Source organism: Platalea leucorodia (assembly GCF_965183815.1).
Source record: "Platalea leucorodia genome assembly, chromosome: 2".
NCBI classification, from domain to species: domain Eukaryota; kingdom Metazoa; phylum Chordata; class Aves; order Pelecaniformes; family Threskiornithidae; genus Platalea; species Platalea leucorodia.
Window position 1 is genome coordinate 90,324,348 of NC_138824.1, and position 22,256 is coordinate 90,346,603.

Consider the following 22,256-nt stretch of genomic DNA (forward strand, 5'->3'; position numbering starts at 1 on the left):
AATAAGCTTTCAGTAATTTGTAAGAATTTAAATTAGACATAAGGATCCCCTAGCAAGTTATGATGTACTGGCACGTATAGAGAGCTACATCCCATAGCTCAATTATTCCCTACAGCCTAAGTGTAGGAGTTGGAAAATGGAAATGAAAACTCTTGACAGCATTGATGTGCCTGGTCTCACTTTTTTTTGCATTTACTTGGATTGCAGAATTAGTGTTTTCTACCAGATTTTTAAAACACATACATACTAAGCTCTTTACAGCTTATTCGTATGAGTGAGAAGCAAAATTTGGATCCTAATATGAGGAAAAATAATAGGATCTAATGAGTATGCAATACAAAATCGACTTTAATAATATCTTCTCAGATAAAATATTACTAAACAGTCTGAAAAGACTTCAAACATCCCATTATTACCTTTTTGACCTGAGGCAAAGCAAAGCACTGAAAATACATCAAGGGTTCTGTTCAAGACTAAACGGGTTATGCTTGTATTATGTAATTTGTATGAGAGTTAGGCAATGATGAATACACCCAATTCAAAAATAAAATAAAATAAATTGGTAGGTTATTCAGCAGCACTTTTATCAAAGCTTCACCCCATGTGGCAGTGCACAAAGAATCACCGTGTCTAATCTGTTTTGTACACATACACAAACACCTATGTTTACTAATAAAAATACACATCATGCATCCTTTGCTAACATCAGCATTGTTTCCATATTAATGAGCAGTTGGTCTCAACCCCAAAAGAAATAAAACTAGCTAGAAAGAGGACTGCCCTTTTGGACATTCCTTGCTCCTGAAAAGGAAAACAGCAGGATTTTATAAGAAAAAGAAACAAAATCTGCCTAAACGTGTTCCTTCTTTATGCAGTAAGAAATAAGGATACCTTAAACTCCTGACATTTGGGTGATGCTTTAGTGATAAAACTCAGTTAAACTAAATGCAAAATGCCTTCAGCAGTCACACATCTTTTGAACTGTTGACCTGAACACATCAGGACACTTTTCTCCCTTATATATAGTTACCTCTTCACTTCTTGACATTCAAGAGTACTCTAGCTGAAACAGGGAAATACCAGAAGAAAAGCAGTTGCAACAGGACTTTAGGTCTGACCAACAACAGTATCAGAAATACCATGCAATCTCTGGATCAAAGTAGGCTGCGGAGTCAGAGTGCGGTTCAATTAACAGGCAACTGTTTGAAGATCTTCCTGTATTAAAGGGATGTCTGCATGTGCAATTACTATTTGTCCTGAGTCTTTTAAACCACTCACTTTAAAAGTACAAATATAAAGGAGACAAACAGGGCAATATGTTATAATTAAATTGCAAGTTGATACTTGCCTGCTTTTGCCTTTGGTTAGCCTGAATTTATACATCTTATATCCCTTTTTGGCATACAGAGCTGTATTCTGGTTAATTTTTAAACAAATTGCTGCCACAGTGCTCATACTCTGAGGAAAAAAATCTTCACACTGTTTCATTCCATTTTATCATATCACTTTTCTAAAAGATTTTTTGTATGCCGTTAACAGCAGAGCACCATAGAGATACCTGAGTTAGCTTGAAATAGATTAAGCTGGCATAATTAGACCATTTTCAGCAGCTAAACTAGAGTTTAGCAGGAGAAAATTTAAGCTATTTTTCACCATGGTAAATAAGCCTGCACTAAATGCTAGATTTGACTGCCCTAGTGCTCAAGCTGGCTTGTTTAAAGCCGGTTTATGTATGTGTGCTGTACAGACATAACCTCCTTTACAAATGCAGCATATTCACTGATATTTCTTTTAGAGAAATAGCTTAATTTTTATTATACCCTCTATTATTTATTAACAGAACCATTAAAAGCAAAGAGTTAGCTATTAAATGGTCTGCCAAGCAGCCTATACTAGAGCATGGATTGACCTATTTTATCTTATAGATGTGCTTCTGTTAATAAAATCCAAAGCTGCTAAAAAATAAAAAAAAACCTCCACCAGAAAGGCACATCTGAAGTCATAATAAGCATGCAATTTGGGTATTCAAAATGACATCATGACAGCTGCCATGCCTTCCATGTATTGAAAGTGCTTTAAAAATAAAGCAGTGGTAACGCAGTTCGGCAAATTGCTTCAATTGGCTTCCTACCATCCAAAAGTCAACATTAACAGCAGCTTGGTTTGATTTTTTTCATCTGCCTTTTGTAAGGCAGATTAGACAGTGAAAAGATTTAGGATTTTTTTTTTTCTTCAAATTTCTGTCCCAGTCTTTCAGTAAGAGTTTGCACAATGCACCCAAATTACTTCGTAAACCCAGCGCACATTCCAAACGTGCTAATTGAAATATTATTTTTTCCACTGCATGTTTGAAATGTGCTATTACGCCTTACATATTTCCCTTGCAGAAAACTTTACCCTTGATAAAAGCACTGCTTCTCGCTTTCACTTAATTTTGTTTTTTACTACTTCTGGAAATCTTTGCCTTAAGAATTCATTTGATTGGAAAAAAAACCAAACAACTGGTAGAGGAGTCTTACCTAAAGACTGGTAAAGCTCAGTCATCTTGGGATGATCCCAGCAGGTCGTTTGCGTCTCATGGCTACAATACAAAACACGAAAGTTAGCAAAGTACAATTTCTCTCTCCATTGCACAGCCAGTGATCCCGGTTGCACATCAGAGCGTGGTGCCAGACCACTGCCAGCAGCCTGAGCTGCTCTGGCAGGGGGTCTCAGCAGCGGCAGGCTTGTCTTCTTTCAACATGAGGTATTACCTCAGAGCAATTTATTTAGGCATGGGCTCAAGAAACAAAATTAAAAGTAGTGCTAATACGAAAAAGACAGCAAGTATTCAGATATGCCATAATGTTTTGGGGAATCTGTAAGCACACCAACCAATTCTTAAAAAGTCTTTGTTTCATACAGATCATTCTCCAGTTCCTCCAAACTTGGGGACAGACATTTAAGAGGCCTTAATTCTTAAAGCGTTTATGGAAATTCTGACCAGATACTGAGATCCATGGTATTTTTGGCCTGCTTTACCCTACGTCCTCTTTACCACATGGTAGGTAACACCTACCCAATGCCGCAGCTGCAATCCTTCCCACCGGTCCAAACATCTGCACTAAAATCCCCATGCAACATCCCCCTGACCCACCACCAGCTTACACCGCTTTTCAGGCCAACGCGTTGCACCCCCCCATATTGACGGTCTCTTTTAGCAAAGACTGTTGCTGCTCCTCTTGTTCCCTGGTTCTCCCAGGCCCTTTCCCTTGCCCTGGAGGTCCCTGTGCAGTGTCAGGCGGCAGAGCTGTTGGGAAGCCAGGGAAAAGCTAAAGCGGGGTTATGAAACGCTGCAGTATGACTAGAATGTAAATTGGACAGTCTCTGCATTGAGGCTAGCAGTCTTCGGCTTTGCAACACAACGTGTCGCCAAAAGACATGCAGTGTGAGAAAGCCAACAAAATAAAGTGTTAGCGGGTGTAGTAGCAACTCATGTCTCCTAAGGTTACACATTTTATGATTTTTTTTAATGACAGCATAGCTAATGTGATCATGTTTCCATTAACATAGGAAACTTGAAAGAAGATTCTCCTTATCTGTCCTGTAGCCAGTAAAGACCTGTTCAAACACAATTCAGCTACATTAAAAGATGCCCATAAGTATTCATAAAAAAACCACCTCTGGGAAGCACATGTAGCACACAGTTGCTAGCAATCACATTTGCAATTTCTGTACTTAAAAAGCGGACATCCTGGTTCCAACACGCACACATCATTCGGGAGAAAACAGGCAGGAGAGCAGGACCTGACCGGCAGCGCTGTGGAGCTCCCGGAGCACACACCTTCCAGCTCCAAGAGACTAAACCACAACCCAGCCAGCGGGCTGAACGCACCTGTGCGCCCAACCGGGCGCTGGGAGACTGATACGATGAGGCTGTTTTAGAAAACAAACGGTCCTCGAGTTCTCTTTTTGAGGCAGCGATGTTCCAAGTACGCTTTTACCCTTTACAGGCTAAGGAGGGCTAAAATTTTCAATGAATCACTTCAACACCACCCCTACTCAAGGAAAAAATAAAATCGTGACATGTTTTCTTAGTGTGATTTAATTTTGGTCTTAAAAGACAGGCTATTTATTTGATTCACTTGAATACTTTACTGGCCCAGTAACCTCCATATATTCAGTAGCTTACTATATATAGTATTTCCAGATTTTGCTCTGTAACTGCAAGAAAGAATGAAAGGGATTACAAGCACTGAGCATAAGGAAAAAATGCTGCCATAGTGCTGCCCTAGTTGAGCACGGGCTTTTAAACAAGCCTTGTCTCATCAACCTCAGCATCCCCTCCCCTTCCTAATTCCTGCGGTGGATGAAGGCAGTGAAAGAGGGAGGAGGACACCAGAAGAGCAAAAGCAGTCTTGTTCTTTGCTCTGGTAAAAAAATGAGTCCTGCAAAGGGAGGTGGCTGCAATCACATTCAGAAATCTGAGCTTGGTCTGTTTTTTTTAAATGCAGAAACTGGGTAGTTTCAAGTGAAAACCTGTGGATCTGAGCCACCTGCACCTGAGCTCCTGCATTTCCTACCATGCTTGGTATGGGCAGGTTCTGCAGAGAGAATGTAGCACCAGCAGCTTTTACCATACCCAGGTACATAGTGCATTTTTGAAGAAAAATAGACACAATTTCATTGACACATTGAGTCCCTAAAAACTTGGCTACCTGAAGCCTCTGCTTATACAACAGGAGTCCAAAGGAAAAGGAGGGAGCGTACTCTTTGCAGAACCACCCTGTAGCCAGAGATGTCGCGATTCAGGTGAACGGACTGCAGACCCAAAAAAACATTCAAACCCCCAGACCTGGGACTGCAGTTTGTTCACACCCACCGTCAGTCCCAGATCAATAGTTTCCCCAGGCATGAGCCTGACCGCCCTGGCTTGCTTCCCCACGGACAGGGAGCCCCAGAAGTGGGGAATATTTGAATAGCAATTGTACCATGGTTTGTATGCCAAATCATGTAGTTAAAATGAGAAAAAGAACTTAACAGTTACAAGAAACCTCTGAAAATAAGCTGCCTGACTTTCCCTATGAAATTAGTTTGGCAGCCCTAGATTGTTCTATGGATAAACTAGATCACTTCAGACTCCATAGCTGTTAACCTGGTAGCCTTCAAAGGCACTAATTCCACATTAAAATATTCACAAGCCATCAGATATCTGGCAAAGGTGTATCTATATAGGATTATGGGATCCCATGGTTGTGTTGGATAGAAGAACAAAAGGATCATCTTAGATGTGGAAAAATATCATGGTTAATCACTAATTAACATTACATGGATGAGTAATTTATTGATTTTTTATTTTCATTTTTTTATGGTAAGGCCTAACCATATATCAGCAAATTTAGTGTGTATGGTTTAAGCTTATGGCATTTACTAATCTTCCTGAAAATACATAACTGATTTTCCTAAGATCTTGTACATAAAATTTCCATTGCCAAAGAAACATTGGACTCCAACTGTTCTCAGACATTTTTCATACCAGTAACCCCAAACCACTACTCAGTGTGCTTTCACAGTATAAGATTAATTCCCTTGGAGATGTACATTTTGTAACGAATGATTTTATTTGCTTCAGCTGCAACTGACAAAGACTGAATTTGCAGGGCAGGTACATTTCCCCTCTTTTCCCCCCCTTTATTTATAAACTTAGTTGCAACTTAGAGGAAATACCCCTTCCTTCAGGCTATAGAAGTCAAGGCAAGAGAGACCCAACTCTTGCCCCTGCCACCTTCCCAGCAGTGACCACCCGTGGGGCGGAGTGCCCCCCACCCGGCTGGTACGGCCACCCTCGGCAATGCAGCAGAGATCGCTCAGCCTCATACCCTGTACCAGACCCAGCGGCGGACTGGCGAGCTGTCGGTACACCTCCACGCTCTTGCAAGAAAAAGCAAGGGTTTTAAAAGGACCTGAACCTCGGTTGCTGTGATTTCTGTAGAGGTTGAGTGCCCGTACCAAGCCAGGGCAGATTTTGCTGGTACTTTACATGCAGAACGCAAGAAGGCTGCAGCTATTTTGCTCCAGCTAAAAGGCGTTTGCCTCTCAACTGAACGTTTTCAGCTCAGAAAGTTATCAACAATTCTGCACACAAGGGCAGCTCCAGGAAAGGTTAGATTCCATCAAGGCTATTCTTCATAAGCCTCTTTGCCATTTTCAAAGGCCATTTAATTGTGAGCTTTGGGGTTGGCCCAGTGGGGGAGGATTTGTGTGTATGCCCTTATTGTGAGCACCGTCTGAAGAGAAATGCCAGCTCAGCAGTTTCAGGCAGCTTTAACCACACTTGGGAATGCTGTAGCATCCTTAATAGAGCTGCAGCAAAGCGTCTGCCAGAGTTTCAAACTCCAGCGAACAAGGCCCTTCACAGCTTGCAAGTCAAAGACATGAAAAGTGTAGTGCAAGTCCTCTTGACTAGCGGCAGCTAAAGCAGGGTGAGAATATATGCAGAACTAAGTACTCAAGATGCTTTTCCAACGAACCACCAACATAAAAAGGCATTAATGCACGCAGCCAGTAGTTTTGCGGTATTGAACATGCTCAGAGGATGCATTTTTCAATTTGGCTCTACGTTTAGGTCAACTAAATTGATCACTAGCTTTTAAATCGTGGACATTTTGCAACAAATAAAGATATAAGTGGGCTCACGTGGCGTATTTTCCTCTTTCTCACCCGACTTAAGCTGCAAAGGTGGAAAGGAAATTAAAACCAGGCCTGAAAAGGAGAAGAGCAGCAATGGATAATGGTGACACCTAGGCGCTGGTTTGACTGGCACGCTAAATACACTGATAATTCAGTGGGATGAAAGCATAGTCTTCACTTAATACATCCTTTGGGAACCGCAGGACCACTTCATTAAAGGATGATTATATTATATTAGCAAGGATAATTTTTATGTGGGGAATTCTGTCACACTATGCCTGTGTGAATTCCTCTGTTCCTGCCAACAGCAGAGAAATTTGTCTCTCATCGCTGTCAGCAGAGCCAATAACACACAGGATTGAAAAACTGAAATCAGGAGATGATATCCTAACTGACACACTAGCTGAATTACAGTTCCCTTGTTATAACTTGATCAGTTTGGACAAAATACAGTTATTTTATCTTCCGTCCTTTTATATTACTTCTGAGCAACACCAGCAGCTGGAGGAGTGAAGAGCAATGCTTTCCCTTCCCTGCCCTTAAATTCCTACACAAACTCCCCCCTCCCCAAATTCCTGCACAAGCCACATCGAAACATTCGCAAACCTTTTAACTGTTTTTGATTGCGCTCCTTCTCCCCTCCCTTTTTTTTTTTTTTTTAATATCTATCTAGGATTCAGTCTCATGTCTATTCACTGCTTGGCTCCAGAGTCTAGAATTTTAGGCTGCAACTGCAGAGTCCTTTCTAAACTCTTACATCCCTCTCCATTGGTGATACCAGAGCCAGTTCTGCTGCGCTTCTCCCCTCACCCTTCATTAGAAAATGCGACATGAACTAGATGTGCATGTGCATAGATGTGCAGAGAATGAGAAATTCTATCAGGCAGCAATAAATAAATAGTTACATATACTTATGAAGAAGCCAAAATTAAATTAGTATTTTACAAAGCACTGAATCGATCCATTTTTCAAACAACACAATTTACAATACCTCTCATCTTTTGGCTTTAAGATGAATAAAAGGTTATTCCAACCACGTTATGACTGTTGTCAAAAAGCCAAGATAAACATGACAGAGTAGTTTGGATTTTACTAAACCAACCTAAACTCAATTGAAATTGTTTGTATGAATAGACACTACCACTCATTTAAAAGAAAAACGTTTTCAACAGTAGATGACAGTGATTGCAAGAAAGACTTAATAGTTGTCTTTTTACAGCGTTTCATTAATTCCTTAGATAAAACAAGTTACAGCTATGGAAAGTATTAGCGATGTAAAAAGGTGGCACTCCTTTGTGCTTTACAAAGGACTACTGTTTTCATCTGTAAATCTAGAGACTACTGATCTGTGCGGAGATTATTTCTGTTTAAGCCAAGGATCAGTGTCTTTTCAGCAGGAATTTGACTTTAGCGTGTTTTATTGGCTTTTGTGAGATTTATCAGACTGCTGAAGGCAGGCACCGATACATATTAAAGTTTCTTGCCGATACTGGAAATGAATAGCAGGAGAAGGGCAAATATCAACTGCCAAGTACTGAATAGTAACTCTTTTTTTTCCTCCTCTGGATGTTAAACATTTATTTGGTACACCCTGTCACAGGCAAAGATCCCTGCTCAGCGACGAAGGCTCGGCCAGCCGGCCCCCCCAGCCGGCCCCCCCAGCTGTTACTCTCCACTGATCTATTTGCTTTTCAAAGCCCATCCTCTCAGCTTCTGCCAAAGCAATTTCACTGCAGGGTCTTGTCAAATCCAGGCTCAAACAGCAATGGCCTCAACCAATTCCTTAGTGCTAAAAGGTCAAAGATCCTACATATAACCATGTTTCTTGTTCCCTCAGCTCCGCACACGTACTCCTGCAAAAAACCACTTCTAGCCTAGCTTCAGCTTAAGGTGCGGACTGGGGACACTGCTGGTGTCCCAGGCTGTAAGATATTTTACAACAAGTATTAAAAGGCAATACAATGTACCATACAACAACAAGAGACACAGCACTTATAATGCGATAGCCCAGAGGGAATCCCCTCACAGTTTCTTCTGCCTATTAACTTGAAAGATGATTTCTAAGCATGAAATTACTGGAAGAAGGAATACACCTCTAAGCACGTTTGTTTTCAGGAATTCTGTTAAAAGTTCACGCCTGAACCAAGTTATGACAACGCTACGTGCTACACGTCGGCAGCGCCTCGCAGCACCGCGCTACCCCTTAAAGCCCGAGGAGTAACGAAAAGAGACCATTCCCACCCTGTCGGCGCCTCCCCGCAGCGCTCCGCACCCCCGGCGCGGCCGCGCGTTCCCGGCGCGGCGCCGGGGCTTCGCCCGGGCAGCCCGCGCCCGCCCGCTTCCCCTCGCCCGCGGGCCGCCCCGCACCGCCACCGCCGGCGCGGCCCCACCGGCCACATCCCGCGCCGGACCACGGCCTCCTCAGAGGGGAAGGCGCGCGATCAAAAGCCGTTTCAACTTCCCAGAAGCAGCCAGGCAGCGAGTTGTCCCTTTTAGCGCAACGAAGGAAAGGTGCGGCGGCTCCCCCCTACCCTCCGCGCCGACGACGGCTGCCCACGCTACTCCCCACCTTCACAGATGACTACGGGCACCCGCCTGAAGCACCTGAGAGCCCCCGCCCGGGCCCGGCCCGGCCCCGGCCCGGCGGCACCTGCCGCATCCCCCTCACCCCTTCAGCTGCTCCCTCATGGCGGCGGCGGCGGCGGCTGCTGCTCGGCGGCGCGGCGGAGGCAGGAACAGCGCGGCCGCCCGCTCCCGCCGCCCAGCGCCGCTGCGGCCGCCCCGCCGGGAGGGCGGGAAGCAGGGAGGGGGCGGCGCTCCCCGCCCCGCCCGGCCCGGCCCGGCTCCTGCAGCCGCCCGCGCCATCGCCTCGGCACCTCCCTGCCTTCACCTGCGCTGTCGCATCTCCTCTGGCGGCGGGAGGGAGTCCCCGGCGCTCCCCTCGGCTTATTTTTTTTGGGGGGGGGGGGGGGAGCGTACTTTGCGGCCCGGCGGGGCGATGGGCGCGCTCAGAGGCTGGCAAAGCCGTTCGCTTTCAGCGGGCTTGGGAAGAAAACTTAATTAAAATATGCACCGAAGCTGGGACCGATTTGAAATGGGCTTTAACGCGGGTTTTCAATTTGCAGCTGTTAATTTCGGCGCTTAAAATGCGGAGTGGTTTAGTTGTGAGTGAAATCCGGTAATTGCCTTTCTAAGGGCTTGCCTCGGCCCCGCTGGGGGGGATGAGCGGCTCCCCCGGCATTTTCAGAGCAGAAGAAATAGTTCTGCTCATGCTGAGTAACTGTCGCAATGTCTCTTTGTATTAATTCCTGCTTAATATTCAGTACACAAATAAACGCTCGCAATCTCCTTTTAGTGGTCACAAGCATTTTAAGCCAGTGCAGCCAGTCTGCTCTCATGCAAGTTTTACGTCTACGTCTTTTATTCATTGAAATAATGCTGCGTAGAGAACAGAGTCCTGCACGCAACTCAGTAGTTTTTCAAGCCTCACAGACTCTGCTTTCTTGGTAAAGCCACCCAAAAGAGCGCCTTTCAAATGTACAGAAGTCGTCCCTATTTTTATGCTGGGAAGATGCAGGCCTAGAAGCACGGAAAATTCATCTTACCTATAGTTTCTATACTAGCGGTATCTCTCATAGACTGCTTTCCTATTCCAAGCACTGAACTTGGTGATTTTTATCCTAAGTACCAGGTTATTTAGGGCTCCCCTTAAGGCTCCACGTAGCTGGGTTATCTGATTTTAGGAAAAGCTCAACAAGCAGTTCATGGAAGGCCATGGAGTTTTTTTCTAGAACCATTGAAAGTGTAAGGCCCTCAAGGTTCAACCTCTCAGACCCCCAAATGCAAATATAAAAGCTAATAGAATGAAATGTTAAATTATCGTAGTTTCTAGACAATTTAATTTGTTTTAAAAGGTCTAATTCACAGTTTTCAGTTACCTACGATCTACAACACTACCCCAACATGCAAAGGAAAGAGGATTCCTTTTTGTGTAAACATAAATCGCTCGGTTAAAGCTCGTTAGGTTCTGTGAGAATTTCCCATTCACTTCAGTGGACCTGGTATTACATCAATTGCTATGTTACATAGCTTAGTTTAGATATGAATGAACTGGCTGAAGGCTGTTAATTGTGTTACATCAACAACATCAGCTTTTCCTATCCTTAGCTAAGTTTTAACAAGTGGAAAACCTGTCTTTAAGTCTTTAAAATCGGATGTTTAGGATAGGACTTGGGAGTTGCCTCACGGTCTATCACACGGAGAGAGCAGCTGCCCCTGTCATACAAAGGGACTCGGTGTAGCCAGAAGCCTGCAGTTTCACAGCAAAAGTGGTTTGTTTTCCTTCAAGAAGTATCTAGCACTGATACCCCCGAGACACATTCCTTCAATTTTTACTGTTTCTGGAGTTCCCTGGTCCGCCTTAACAGAAGCTTGATGCTGCTATTATCACGTTGTCTTCTTTCCCATACAATAGTGCCAAGTAATAAGAATTTAAAAAACAGTCTGATTTTCTCATACTTTGCATAATCTTCTTTCTCCTTGACTTACAAATAAAGCATTGTATTCAATTAGACTCACAGCAGGTGAAAACCCCAATTAGTGAATCCATTTTCTTGGCTTTTTTTCCCTACCTTACACCCACACACCACTTTCTTTTTTTTTTTTTTTTTAACAATAAAGGGGCACTCTGAGTCATTCCTCAATTGAAAAGCAAATTAACCCTTTGATCTCCCAAATCAAACTATTACCCACTCAAGAACATCCAGGGGGAAACAAGAATGTTGAAGGATTAAGGGATTAAGGCCTATTGACTTTATAATTTGATTTTATAAAAAAAAAATTCTATTTAATGCAGTTCTGATTGTTGTCTCCAAATTCACAAAAGCTTTTAGCTGTTTTGATTGACCTCAAAATTACACTTTTGCTGTATAATTTACACAAGTAATACCACTCTTATTCCAAATTATTTTTAAACTACCCATAATTTATTACAAAAATATATTTTATTTGCAGTGTAAATGGACACTGTCTTTGGCATTTGTAACTGAAGCCAATCTTTATGCCATACTTAATTTTAAGCCATTTATTTGATAAAAGACAGTCTTCTTCCTGTAGAAAATAAAACAAGATTACAGAGTAGGCAGAATTTTAATTCCCTGTGATGCTTTTCTTATCCAAGGGCTATTCAGTCAATTTGTGCACCTACACAGAGACCTTAATCGGAAGGAGGACAGTGTTTATTTCTCTTATACTGTAGGTTTGTCCTGGACTATATCTAATCAAGGTATCTCTCTCTTCAACATTTAACACCACCAGGTACTTAAGGGGAAATCACAGCCCCCTAATAAATTAGGGATAATAATTAGAGACTGGTTTATTACCTCAAAACTGTTTCAGGTAAAAAAAATAAAAACATGAAGTAGATTTTCAGGTAGCATTGCTTGCTGTCCAAATGGTTACTGGAATCTGTGCATTTGAGAAGCCTGATTTTTCAATTTTAGTATGTTCTTAGAATTTTATCCCTTTTCTGTGGAAGAAGAGCAACAGACATACACACGTTAAAAATAACAATATGAAGATAAAATAACCAGTTCTTAAATGATATTATTGAAGTATAAATCTTCATAGGTTTCATGTCGGAGATCAGCATCACTACTCCATGTTACAGACAGATATGGAAATCAGAATGTAGAAATGGGTACGGCACTGCCTAAAACCACCCAGTAGGGCAGACATTAAGTGTACAAGTTTGCTTGTAAGTTTAGCACTTTCTGAGTTAGAAAACTAAAGAGACATTTCTTTAGCTTTACTGTCATTGAACGTGAAGGTACAACATTTTCCTATTAACTAAGTCTTGCTTCCATAGTTCTGTGAAGCGTGTAGTCCTCCTTGTAAGTGTGGCTTTACTATTTCTCAGTTATCTGGGTAGCGGATTAGCAAGCGCTTCCCTTGCCTATAAGAAGACACTGTGGTGCCCTGTGTTGGGCTAGCTAATCCGTTATGCTATTTGAGTCTATTTTCTATTTCTTGGTATGAATAAATACTAAGAATCACTTGGGATGGCACTATGACACTTTCCTGGATCATCTGTCTTAAATATGCTCCAAGGGCTGACACCTCCAGGATTTTTTTGGTATTTGTTGATAGCTCTCTCAGAAGAGCCAAAAAGAGAATACTGGTTTGGATGCTGCTGGTTTAGGCTTTTTTTTTTTTTTTTTTGGCTGTTTGCACATTACCACTGCAAGCACATTAAAATACCGTAAATGCAACGAAGAAAATAGTTTTGAAATTCTGCATTCATTTTCCTCAACTTTGCACTGTAAATTAAAGACTTAACTACAACATCGATAGCTCTGTATACTTATAATCAGTTAGTTACACCATGGGAGAGTCAGGGAAGGAGCATACCACTTTCTGCCCAGAGGGAAACTCAGTCTGTGTCCTGTAGGACGGGAGATTAGCAGGTGCTGCTTTTTACACAGGGCTCATTCTCCACGCTGTAAGGCAGCTGTGTAACCAGCAAATGGAGCTCACAAGAATTTACCTGACATGTTTCACTGAGATGTTCTTGGAATAGAGAGAGTAGGAAGAGGAATCCTTATTGTTTTCTTTTTTTTTTTTTTTTTAATAAAACGAATTCTGCAGTAAATATTACAGAGCTTGCAGCAATTTAATGCAAAGCATGGCAAGGTTTGGTACACAGTATGTGTGACAAGAGCACGTCTGCTCCCGCTGAATGCACAACGGCACAACCCCTGCCTTCCTTTGGGCTGTACCTGCTTTTACTATAGTAAAGACACCTGATTAAAACGGAACTCTTAGTCACCCTACAAGATGAGTATCACAGAGCCTCCGGAGCAGTCTGTGTGTGCCTTATGTTGCGCTGCATTGCATGCTGTTGATAAAAGATGAATGAGAGAGTGCCTGTCATTTTGGATGTATTAGGTATATGTATGAATTTCATCCTCATGAAATCTTAGAAAGGCTAATTTGGAGAGGCTACATTTATTTTTTTAGCTGGCAGTGACAATTTAGACACCCTGCAGTAGCAGCATGTGTGTTCAGCCTACTGCCAGGTGTATGACCCTGAAAAGAGGAGCAGAGTGAGGCCGAGATTAAGTAAGATTACATGCATCGCTGGATGCGGTGGACAGCACATCCAGGTTCCACCAGGGTTATGAGCTCTTCAGGTAAGCACCTGTAAATACCAAAAGCTCTGTTCTCCCTTCCATACGAAACCATAAGAAATAAAGAGAATTAAGAAAGGAATAACCCCTACTATTCCGAAATGGAGATGAACTGGAGTGTGAATAGTCCCAAAAATGGGAAGATCAAGAAGCATAATTCTGGCAAAATGCTAGATAACTAAATGTATTAAAAAACCCTCTGAAGTAAAGCTTTTGGAAAGCTAACCAGAAAAACAAAACAAAACAAAAACCAAAACCCAAAACTATAAAAAAAGACTTAAGATCTACCAGTAGAAAACTTATGCCAAGCAAAACTGCTTGCTGCTCTTTACAATCTACAAATAAGACTTGAAAAATAATAATTATACCATAGTAAATTCTTGGTTTGAGGAATCTGTATTGGCAAAATGAGTAGTTATCATTTCAGGGAGTAAGGTTGAGAAAAAATGCAGACTAATAAGGATAAATTAAACAAAACAATGAAGGCAAACTCCATTTCTTACTTTTCTTTGCGTGCCCAGTTAGAAATAAATGACTGTTTTGCCTCCTGGGGGATTAAAATAAGCAGGATTTCATAAACTCTCTTGCTCACTGACTCTCTTTTCACCTCAAAATCTTTCTTTCCATGCATAAAATTATGTGTTGCAAACAGAAAAGCTGGCTTCCCAAATCATTAATTTCTCTACTGTTTCCTAGCAATGCATAGATCTCAATAGCAAGAAACCCTGCATCTTGCAGTCCTCCTTCACTCAGGGCCCAGAAAATCTGATGCTAGCTACTGGTCACCATGCATTCCTGGTCCCTAACAAGCAGCCCTCTCTTCCAAAGTCTTCCACAGACATTAAAGGAGAAGCATGCCTTCCTTTTTTACTAATTTACTTTTTGGTTGCATTCCGTAATAAATGTATTTTTGACACTATCAAGTCTTTTTTTCTGACTACTATCATACAAACAGAAAAGTTTTTCTTTCATTGAGGACATTTTTCCAAAAAGTCCATATGCAAATATTATCTAGAAGAGAAAATATTCATTTGGGAAAAAAAGCCACTTAGATCATGCCAGGAGATTACGTGCTGGGATGTTCCAATGGTAAGGCTGCACTTAGGTAGGAAAAGAAAAGGACAATGAAATCTATTGCATTCTGTGACAGCTATATGCAGGCAAGTTCCCAGCCAGACCACTAGCTAGGCAAACTTCGCACCTTTGAATTAATGCATTAGTTTTTTTCTGTCTGTGTTTTACCAATGGATGCTTTGCTGTGTTCTCACAGAACCTGTAGTTTTTGTTGCTTTAAAATATCCTTTGAACCTGTCATAACTACCATATTGTTTCCTCAACAATTATAAAATACTATACATAACATTATAATATATAATTCTAACAAGAGGCCCTGCCTATTTTCATGGTACACACTAGGCTTTCCCATCACCTTCCCAAACATGTTGAGGTTGATGACCTTAGCAAATATGATAAGTTTGAGGTCTGCTCCTAACCTTTTCCCTAGATTGGGCCCTGCAGAGCCCTGGTGTGAGAAAGCTATGGTTCTCCCTCCCTGGTAAATCAAACTTGCACTGATTTAGTTTCAAAACTGGAGAGTCTTTAGCTCCTCCCAGTACCCTGGTGTAACACAAGCAAAGCTTAGTCTACCTGCGTAGCACGATTGCTTTGCTCTCTCTTCCTAAATGTCTTATGTGGAGATGCAGAAATCAGAGGAAAGTGCAGCACTGCACTTGGGGAAGGAACCAGCCTAGAGAAGTTAAGGGGAGGAGGGAGCAGCTACACTTAGCTAGCCTCACCAGTAATTCCATCCAGGATAACTCCTTCATCTGATCCAGGTGACATTTCTCATGGTTTATTTGCATAGAAATGCAACTTCAGGTGTAGGGTTGTGAAACTATTCCGAAACTGAGGTCAGACTAGGTAACAGCAAGAAAAAAAGTCTGGAAATGAGAAGTTTCTCATCTGACATTTCTGAAATCAAAACTTTTTATTTCATTTCAAGACAATATTCTATGAAAAAAATGTACTTTAATTTGACTACAAAACAAGGTAATTGTTCATACAGCTCTGGCAGCGCCCTTTAATGGCAAGTGGCCATAGTCTCATCTTGTCCATGGCAAGGAGTAAAAATTAGGGTTTATATATACAGTCATTTGAAAAAAACACAGACATACAGATACCTACATTAACTAGTGCTTCCAGAGACAGATCAATCAGTATCAGCTACCATGGAGCCATGTTCTAGGGCACAGATATTATTTTATCCTAATTGAATCTAAATGTATGTTAGCACTTAAATACTTCAGTAAAGAGGAATACAAAGGAATTTTGAGGTAAGATAAAAATGATTTCATAGCTAAGTGTAAAAAAAGGATTTCAGTCAGATCTCCTGTGGCAAGTTCAAGCATTTATGCTATAGCACATGCTTCACATAATTCCAGACAGCTTCTGCTCCTTCCATTTACCTAACTATAATATGGTTCTTCCTGCCCTCCTAACAAAGTGGTCCTCCCAGCTTTTCCATTGAGGTATCTTTGTGTAGCTCCTTCTGTCTCTGGCATAGGAGCTGGCAGTTAATTCAAGAAAGAATCCTGTGGATGCTAGCGGATACAAAAAAAATGTTGCTAAACTATATCGCACAGTTTAAACTTTATGTTTAACTATATCTAATAATGGGAATGCATTTAATAGAACTCCATGTCTAGGTATACTTTCAGTATTTCATAAGTTTGAATTGAGCCAAACCTCTCACAGTACATCTCAACAAGGCTTCAAATAACTTGCAATTCTACCGGCATACCTTCGTTCAGTTCTCTGATCTCTGTTTTTAAACAGAAAATGGAATCTCTTCGTGAAAGAATAAACCTGCAAAATGAAGATTCCCTTTCTAGCAACACAGCTGAATTCGCCATGAAAAATTTGCAATGAAAATCAGAGATGCCTTGTCTACACAAGTCAAAGAACATTGACATTTATGGCCAAAGGTACACAGATGACTTTTAGGACCTACCATAGTCTGTTATTAAATTAAGGACAATGGTGATTGTGTGGAGCTCAAAATCAGCCAAAATAATTTCTTTATATACTGAGCATTTTTCCACATTGAACTAATCAAACAGCTTCCAAATTTGTATTTGGAACTAATTTCTTCATCTTTAAGAAATTGCTTTCAAAAGTGCCATCTAAATCCTGAACAATCCACACAGCCCTAAAATATTAAGGATTTAAGCCTTGGTTATGGTCCACATAAATGTTCGTAGAACCCTGCTGCTACATCTAACTTCCTTGAAGACATTATCAGAAATGTCAACTCACAATTCTACCATATCAACATCTTCAGCTCTTCTAAAATAGTCCAGACTTAAAGAGAAAATTCTTATTGCTAGGACTAAGCGGTGTTACCCACCTTTATCATGTCCCTTCCCACATGACATAGAATGCCAGATTATTTTAGAAGTTCAAAATACCAAGTTCCATATTATCAGTCATAAGAAACATTACACAGTTTTTGTCACCTTCCTCTCAAGAAAAAAAAAGTATTAAATTCAACCAAGATTTCTCTATATTTAATTGAGTCCACAAGTTGGAATTTTATGCTGTCATAAATTTAACAGACATAGACAATATATTACCTACTGTGTAGCAGATGATTTTCTGAGTGTCAAAGTTAGAAAGAAGGATCATCTAAACTCACATCTCCTGTCTTAGAAAACATTACAACTGTTTGAGCATTCATCCTTAATCCCAAAGTAACAAAATCAGTCTGTCATGGTAAGAAAATATGGTGTTGTTTTAAATTATCATTCTTCTCTCGAGGTAAATAATTTTCCTTCGATTACTGTCAACAGCTCTGGCTCGTGGTTGCCAGCTTTAGAACCAAATGCCATTTTGCAAACTATTAGCACCGCTTCAGTTAATGTCTTTCCCTAATACACCTCAGCCAAGGGAAAATAAGAAAAAGACCTTCAACCTTACCATTTACATAAAAACTGAGTTAAGATATGTGGTGTCTAAATACTTTTGTACTTTAGTAATGAAACTTATTCTTGGTTAGGGACATTACACTTTTTGTCAGATTTCAGAAATTAATCTCTTGTTACTTTTCCATAGTTTTGTTGCTGCAGTTGCTGTTATTTCTCATTCTTAAAAATCTGCAGTCATTATTTCTCAAATTATTATCCTTCCACCCATGTCCCTCAATTTGTTCTGTTTTTAGGGTAACTAACAGAGCAAAAAATGTGTTAAGGATAAAAATAATTTTGCAAAGATTTGTAGAAGCTGACAGAGTAAGTATTTTGCCAAATAGAGCCCAAGCAGGGAGTGAAGGATTAGACCCCATCTAATCCACTGGTTTTATCAAATCAGTGTATTTAATACTGAACTAAAGCCTTCAGAGAGTTTTATTTTTAGCAGCTTGCCATACTGAGTATTAATTTGGCTTTATTCTAAGAATTACAATTTAAGATTCAAAGAGGAAAAATGTATTTCTTGTTTGTTAGTAAGGTATCATCATTAAAAGTCTTCCATTCCCCAAACAATTTTTTTTTTAATTTAATGCCATATTTTTATTACTTGTCTGATAATTTTCATGTAAACATTACACTTCACTGAGACTAGCATTTATTTTAAAATTTTAAAAGGGATTATATTCAATGAAAATGATCATTTGGTGATGACAGTGCACTCTGTTGGGTCAGAGATGAAGAAAGTGACTTTTTTTATAGTTATTTCCATGTCAACATTGTACATGAAACCTGCTGGTAATTTGGAGAAAACAAACAAGGCCACTGGGACTACGTCCATGCTGCCATTTAATCAAATGATTTAGTCTACGAAATAGCCAAGAGAGATAAACTCTCCAAATCTGACAATATTTTGGTTATTTGGACTTTCTAGTGGCATGTTATCTTATACCTACACTGCTATGTGTGTCTGCCCTGAGAATAACAGTCGTCTCTTGGGCCAAATTTCACATAGTGACTCTTGTTTACACCGCTGAGAGCTGGACTGCTCTAAAGCAGACTGGCTGTGGTACTCCTCTATTTCCTACTTAGTGCTCCTGTGGACCCAAGACATGATTTTTTATATATATATATATATATATATATATACACACACACACACACACACATATATAAAACAATAAAAAAAAACTTTTATTTTTTTAATTTCAAATTGTCTGACCTAATATGGGAGTTGTTGCAGCCCAATTGCTGAAACAGCTGCAGTATCTTTTTGAAACTAGTTTGGCCTGTTCCTGCAGAATAAATCCACCACGTTAAATGGCCAAAACATCTCCCTACACTGAGGGAACCAGAAGAGTTCTAGATCAGCTCAAACCCCTGTGATTTAAATGCCATGCAGTAGAATATAGTCACAAGTGCTTTGCTGTGCTAGATCCTCAAGCTTTCTTGATGAGCCTACCAAAAAATTCAGCTGGTAATCAAAGTAATTACTTTTAAGTAGTGGATTTTCTGTCCAGGAAGTAACTGATTTGACAAAACCAACTCACTACCAATGAAGAGCAGCCATATCATAATTTCTTTTAACGTATGCTGAATGCTCTATATGCAATTTCCAAAATTTGCAGCAGTCAAATTTTCTAAGGAAAAACAACTATTATTTCCATTCAAAACTTTGTAACCTGGTCAAATTTTTGAGAGAGTTAACTAAGTGAAGAAGCACCTTCAATGCATGCCAGCAGAGCAGCTGGCCTCTCATGGCATTTCTTTCTAAAAGTTTCATTATGTACAAAGGAATGGTTAAGGTAGCAATTTCTGTAAGAAACTGGTAAAAGGCAGGACTTAGAAGAACACTCATCTGCTCTCTTGGACTCCTCTGTATTCACATACACTACAGCATCTTGCCAAGTTTGTAACTGTAAAAACATAGTGTGCAATGACAATCCTCTAACCCTTTTAGTGCATTGCATACTACATACTGAGCTGAATTTTACTTCCAAACAAAATTTTGGCTGCATTCCTTAGTGAGTACAGGTTGTTCTCGCATTGGCAGACTATCCCATTCTCTCACTTAAAACAATTTGATGGATTTTTAATTTCATGGGTTTGCTTGTTCCTAGATGGGCACAGTTTATATAAATCAGTTCCAGCCACCAACTCCAACACTGAAAGAGACAGTTCTTATTTTCTTGATTTAGGTCATTATGCTGAAATAATATTTTTCTCTACTTTGTCTTTTTGTGTAATTTGCAATTAAGAGGATAATTTAAAACACCCTTTACAGAACAATTTAAGTGTCTATTCTATAGTTTTTCTCTTTCTAACTCAACATTTAATAAAGTGCTAAGTTTGAAATTACATAATTTGGTGAGAAATTTAGCACTGGATTGCAGTGAATTCAAGATAAAGCACGTTGTCTGAAAAACATACCCACACATAAGCAATGAAGCATTATTCTATGCTACTATTCTTATATACTCATTTATTGTGTAAATATTATTGGTTTCAATAATGCCTTTTTTATAGGTATGGTTTGATCTGATCCTCCCCGCCTTGACACAATCAGACTGACCACAACTAAGCACAGGGAATTTAAATAGTAATATGAGTACTAAATTACCAAAAACACTACAGCACCAAGCTTAGATTGATGTGTATATGTAAGAGCAGAATTGAGATTGCTACTTGTAAGGAATCCTTCAGTTCTATTTCATCGGAAGATAAATTTTCGGTCTTCACTGGAGCATAAGGGCATAATGCAGCTGTAAGAGTGAGGAGTACACGTAGAAACCAGGGGACTTTAACCCTAACTGAATTTTCCATCAGCCAATATCCTAACCCAAAGGGATTATCTGGTCAGTCTCTTACATGGTCTAAAGTAAAACAAAAAAAAAATATAATTAAGTATTGCTACATCTCTTGCAGGCACAGGAATAGGACAAAGGTGAATAGGTAAGTGGTGGGTATACAGTATAATAACTTCCAGCTGGTATATCATCTGTCTACTGGTAGGTAGAAATAAATAAATGATCAAAAATAATCTAATTAAAAAAAAGATCAACAAAGTCAGGATGAGTTTTTGGATATAAAATAAGACTTTGCAACACAAGTGATATGAAAGCAGCCAGGTGATTAAAATGCAGAATCTTATTATTATACATTAGGTAGATCAAAGCTTCTCACTGATAACAAGGCACTGATTGGGGGTTGCCACCTGTTTGGTCTCACTTGCAATGGGAATTTGTTAGGTGAAGCTGTGTTAAATGTTGCCGGTATGTATTACGCTTATGAACAGCTTACATTAAAAAAAAAAAATAGAATAATTCCTCTTCTGCTGAAGAGACTTACTCATTATTCACCAGCACATATGTTAGTTTCTTAGTAAATACAAAAAAGGAATTCTGTATAGTTCAGGAAGTTTTCTGAAACAAAAAAAAATTGCAGGTAAGTGCTTTTACTTGAGGCACATCACATAATTCTTTGAGACAGTGGCAAAAAGACTGAAGAGTATAAAATTAAAATATATTTGAGCTGTGGTTTTGGAGAGTGCTGAGCATTGCAACAGGATGAGCTCAGAGAGGAAAGATTGTGACAAGCAGGAAAACTAAAAATCTGCAGAACAAGGCAGGAGGCAGCTTTTTTGGTCGTTTGTCTCTTTTGTCTAACTTCTCCACAAAGAGGAAAGCTGTGACTTAAGGAAAGTGCGTGGGTGTAAATGTCTAACAATTATTGGGAGGATCTAATAAAGAGGGAATTAAAGAAAGCTGAAAATCTGCAAGATGCAACAAGGCAAGGCAACGCAAGGCAAGGCAACGACGATCTTTGTCAGTGTCCTTGAAACTTGCTGTAGAACTGGCAAAACAGATGAGCAGAACTTTGGCCTGGTGATGCCAGAGCAACATTGGCCTCTCAGGATTTTAAATGAATATTTGTAGGAGATAAACTTACACATAACAGAAATAAAAAGGAGGAGTGAGTAAGAGTCAGAAAGATCTGTCAGTGGAAATTTAATTTGTGTTTATAAAACTGGTGAAAAAAGTTGGTAAGTACTTTAAAAACCACATGTACCAAAGGAGAATTGTTTGGGAGGTCTCTGGGTGTTATAAATACATGCCACTGACCAAAACCAATGAAGAGACTGACACAGGAGCAAGGCTGACTTCATCCAAACTGAAGAGGACTATTGCGAGACCACACGATGTGGGCATACCCATATAGGTGAGTTTGATAAAGGATTCACACTGACAGACGCTTTTCCACTCCTTATTTCTAGAATAGTGAACAAATGCCCCAGAGCAAAGCAGTGCTGAGGGTTTTGCGCTCGATTTTCTCAAGAGAAAACTGTACAGATACAGATTCGCATTTTGCCAGCAGCAAATGTTTATTCCACGATACTTTGGGCACTGATGTGAAAAAACATGATACATGAGAGGAAATG

General features: G+C 40.1%; 1 protein-coding gene across 6 annotated transcripts in view; it reads right to left on the minus strand.

The window, feature by feature from the left end:
• Positions 1–22,256, minus strand: part of DMD (dystrophin) — a gene marked incomplete at both ends in the record, with an annotated part of 1,307,865 nt that overhangs the window by 77,207 nt on the left and 1,208,402 nt on the right. For all 6 annotated transcript variants that reach the window (XM_082303865.1, XM_082303861.1, XM_082303862.1 and 3 more), the window contains one exon: positions 2,520–2,581. In XM_082303865.1, the coding sequence (XP_082159991.1) occupies positions 2,520–2,581 (62 nt within the window). The remainder of the gene's footprint in view (positions 1–2,519; positions 2,582–22,256) is intronic.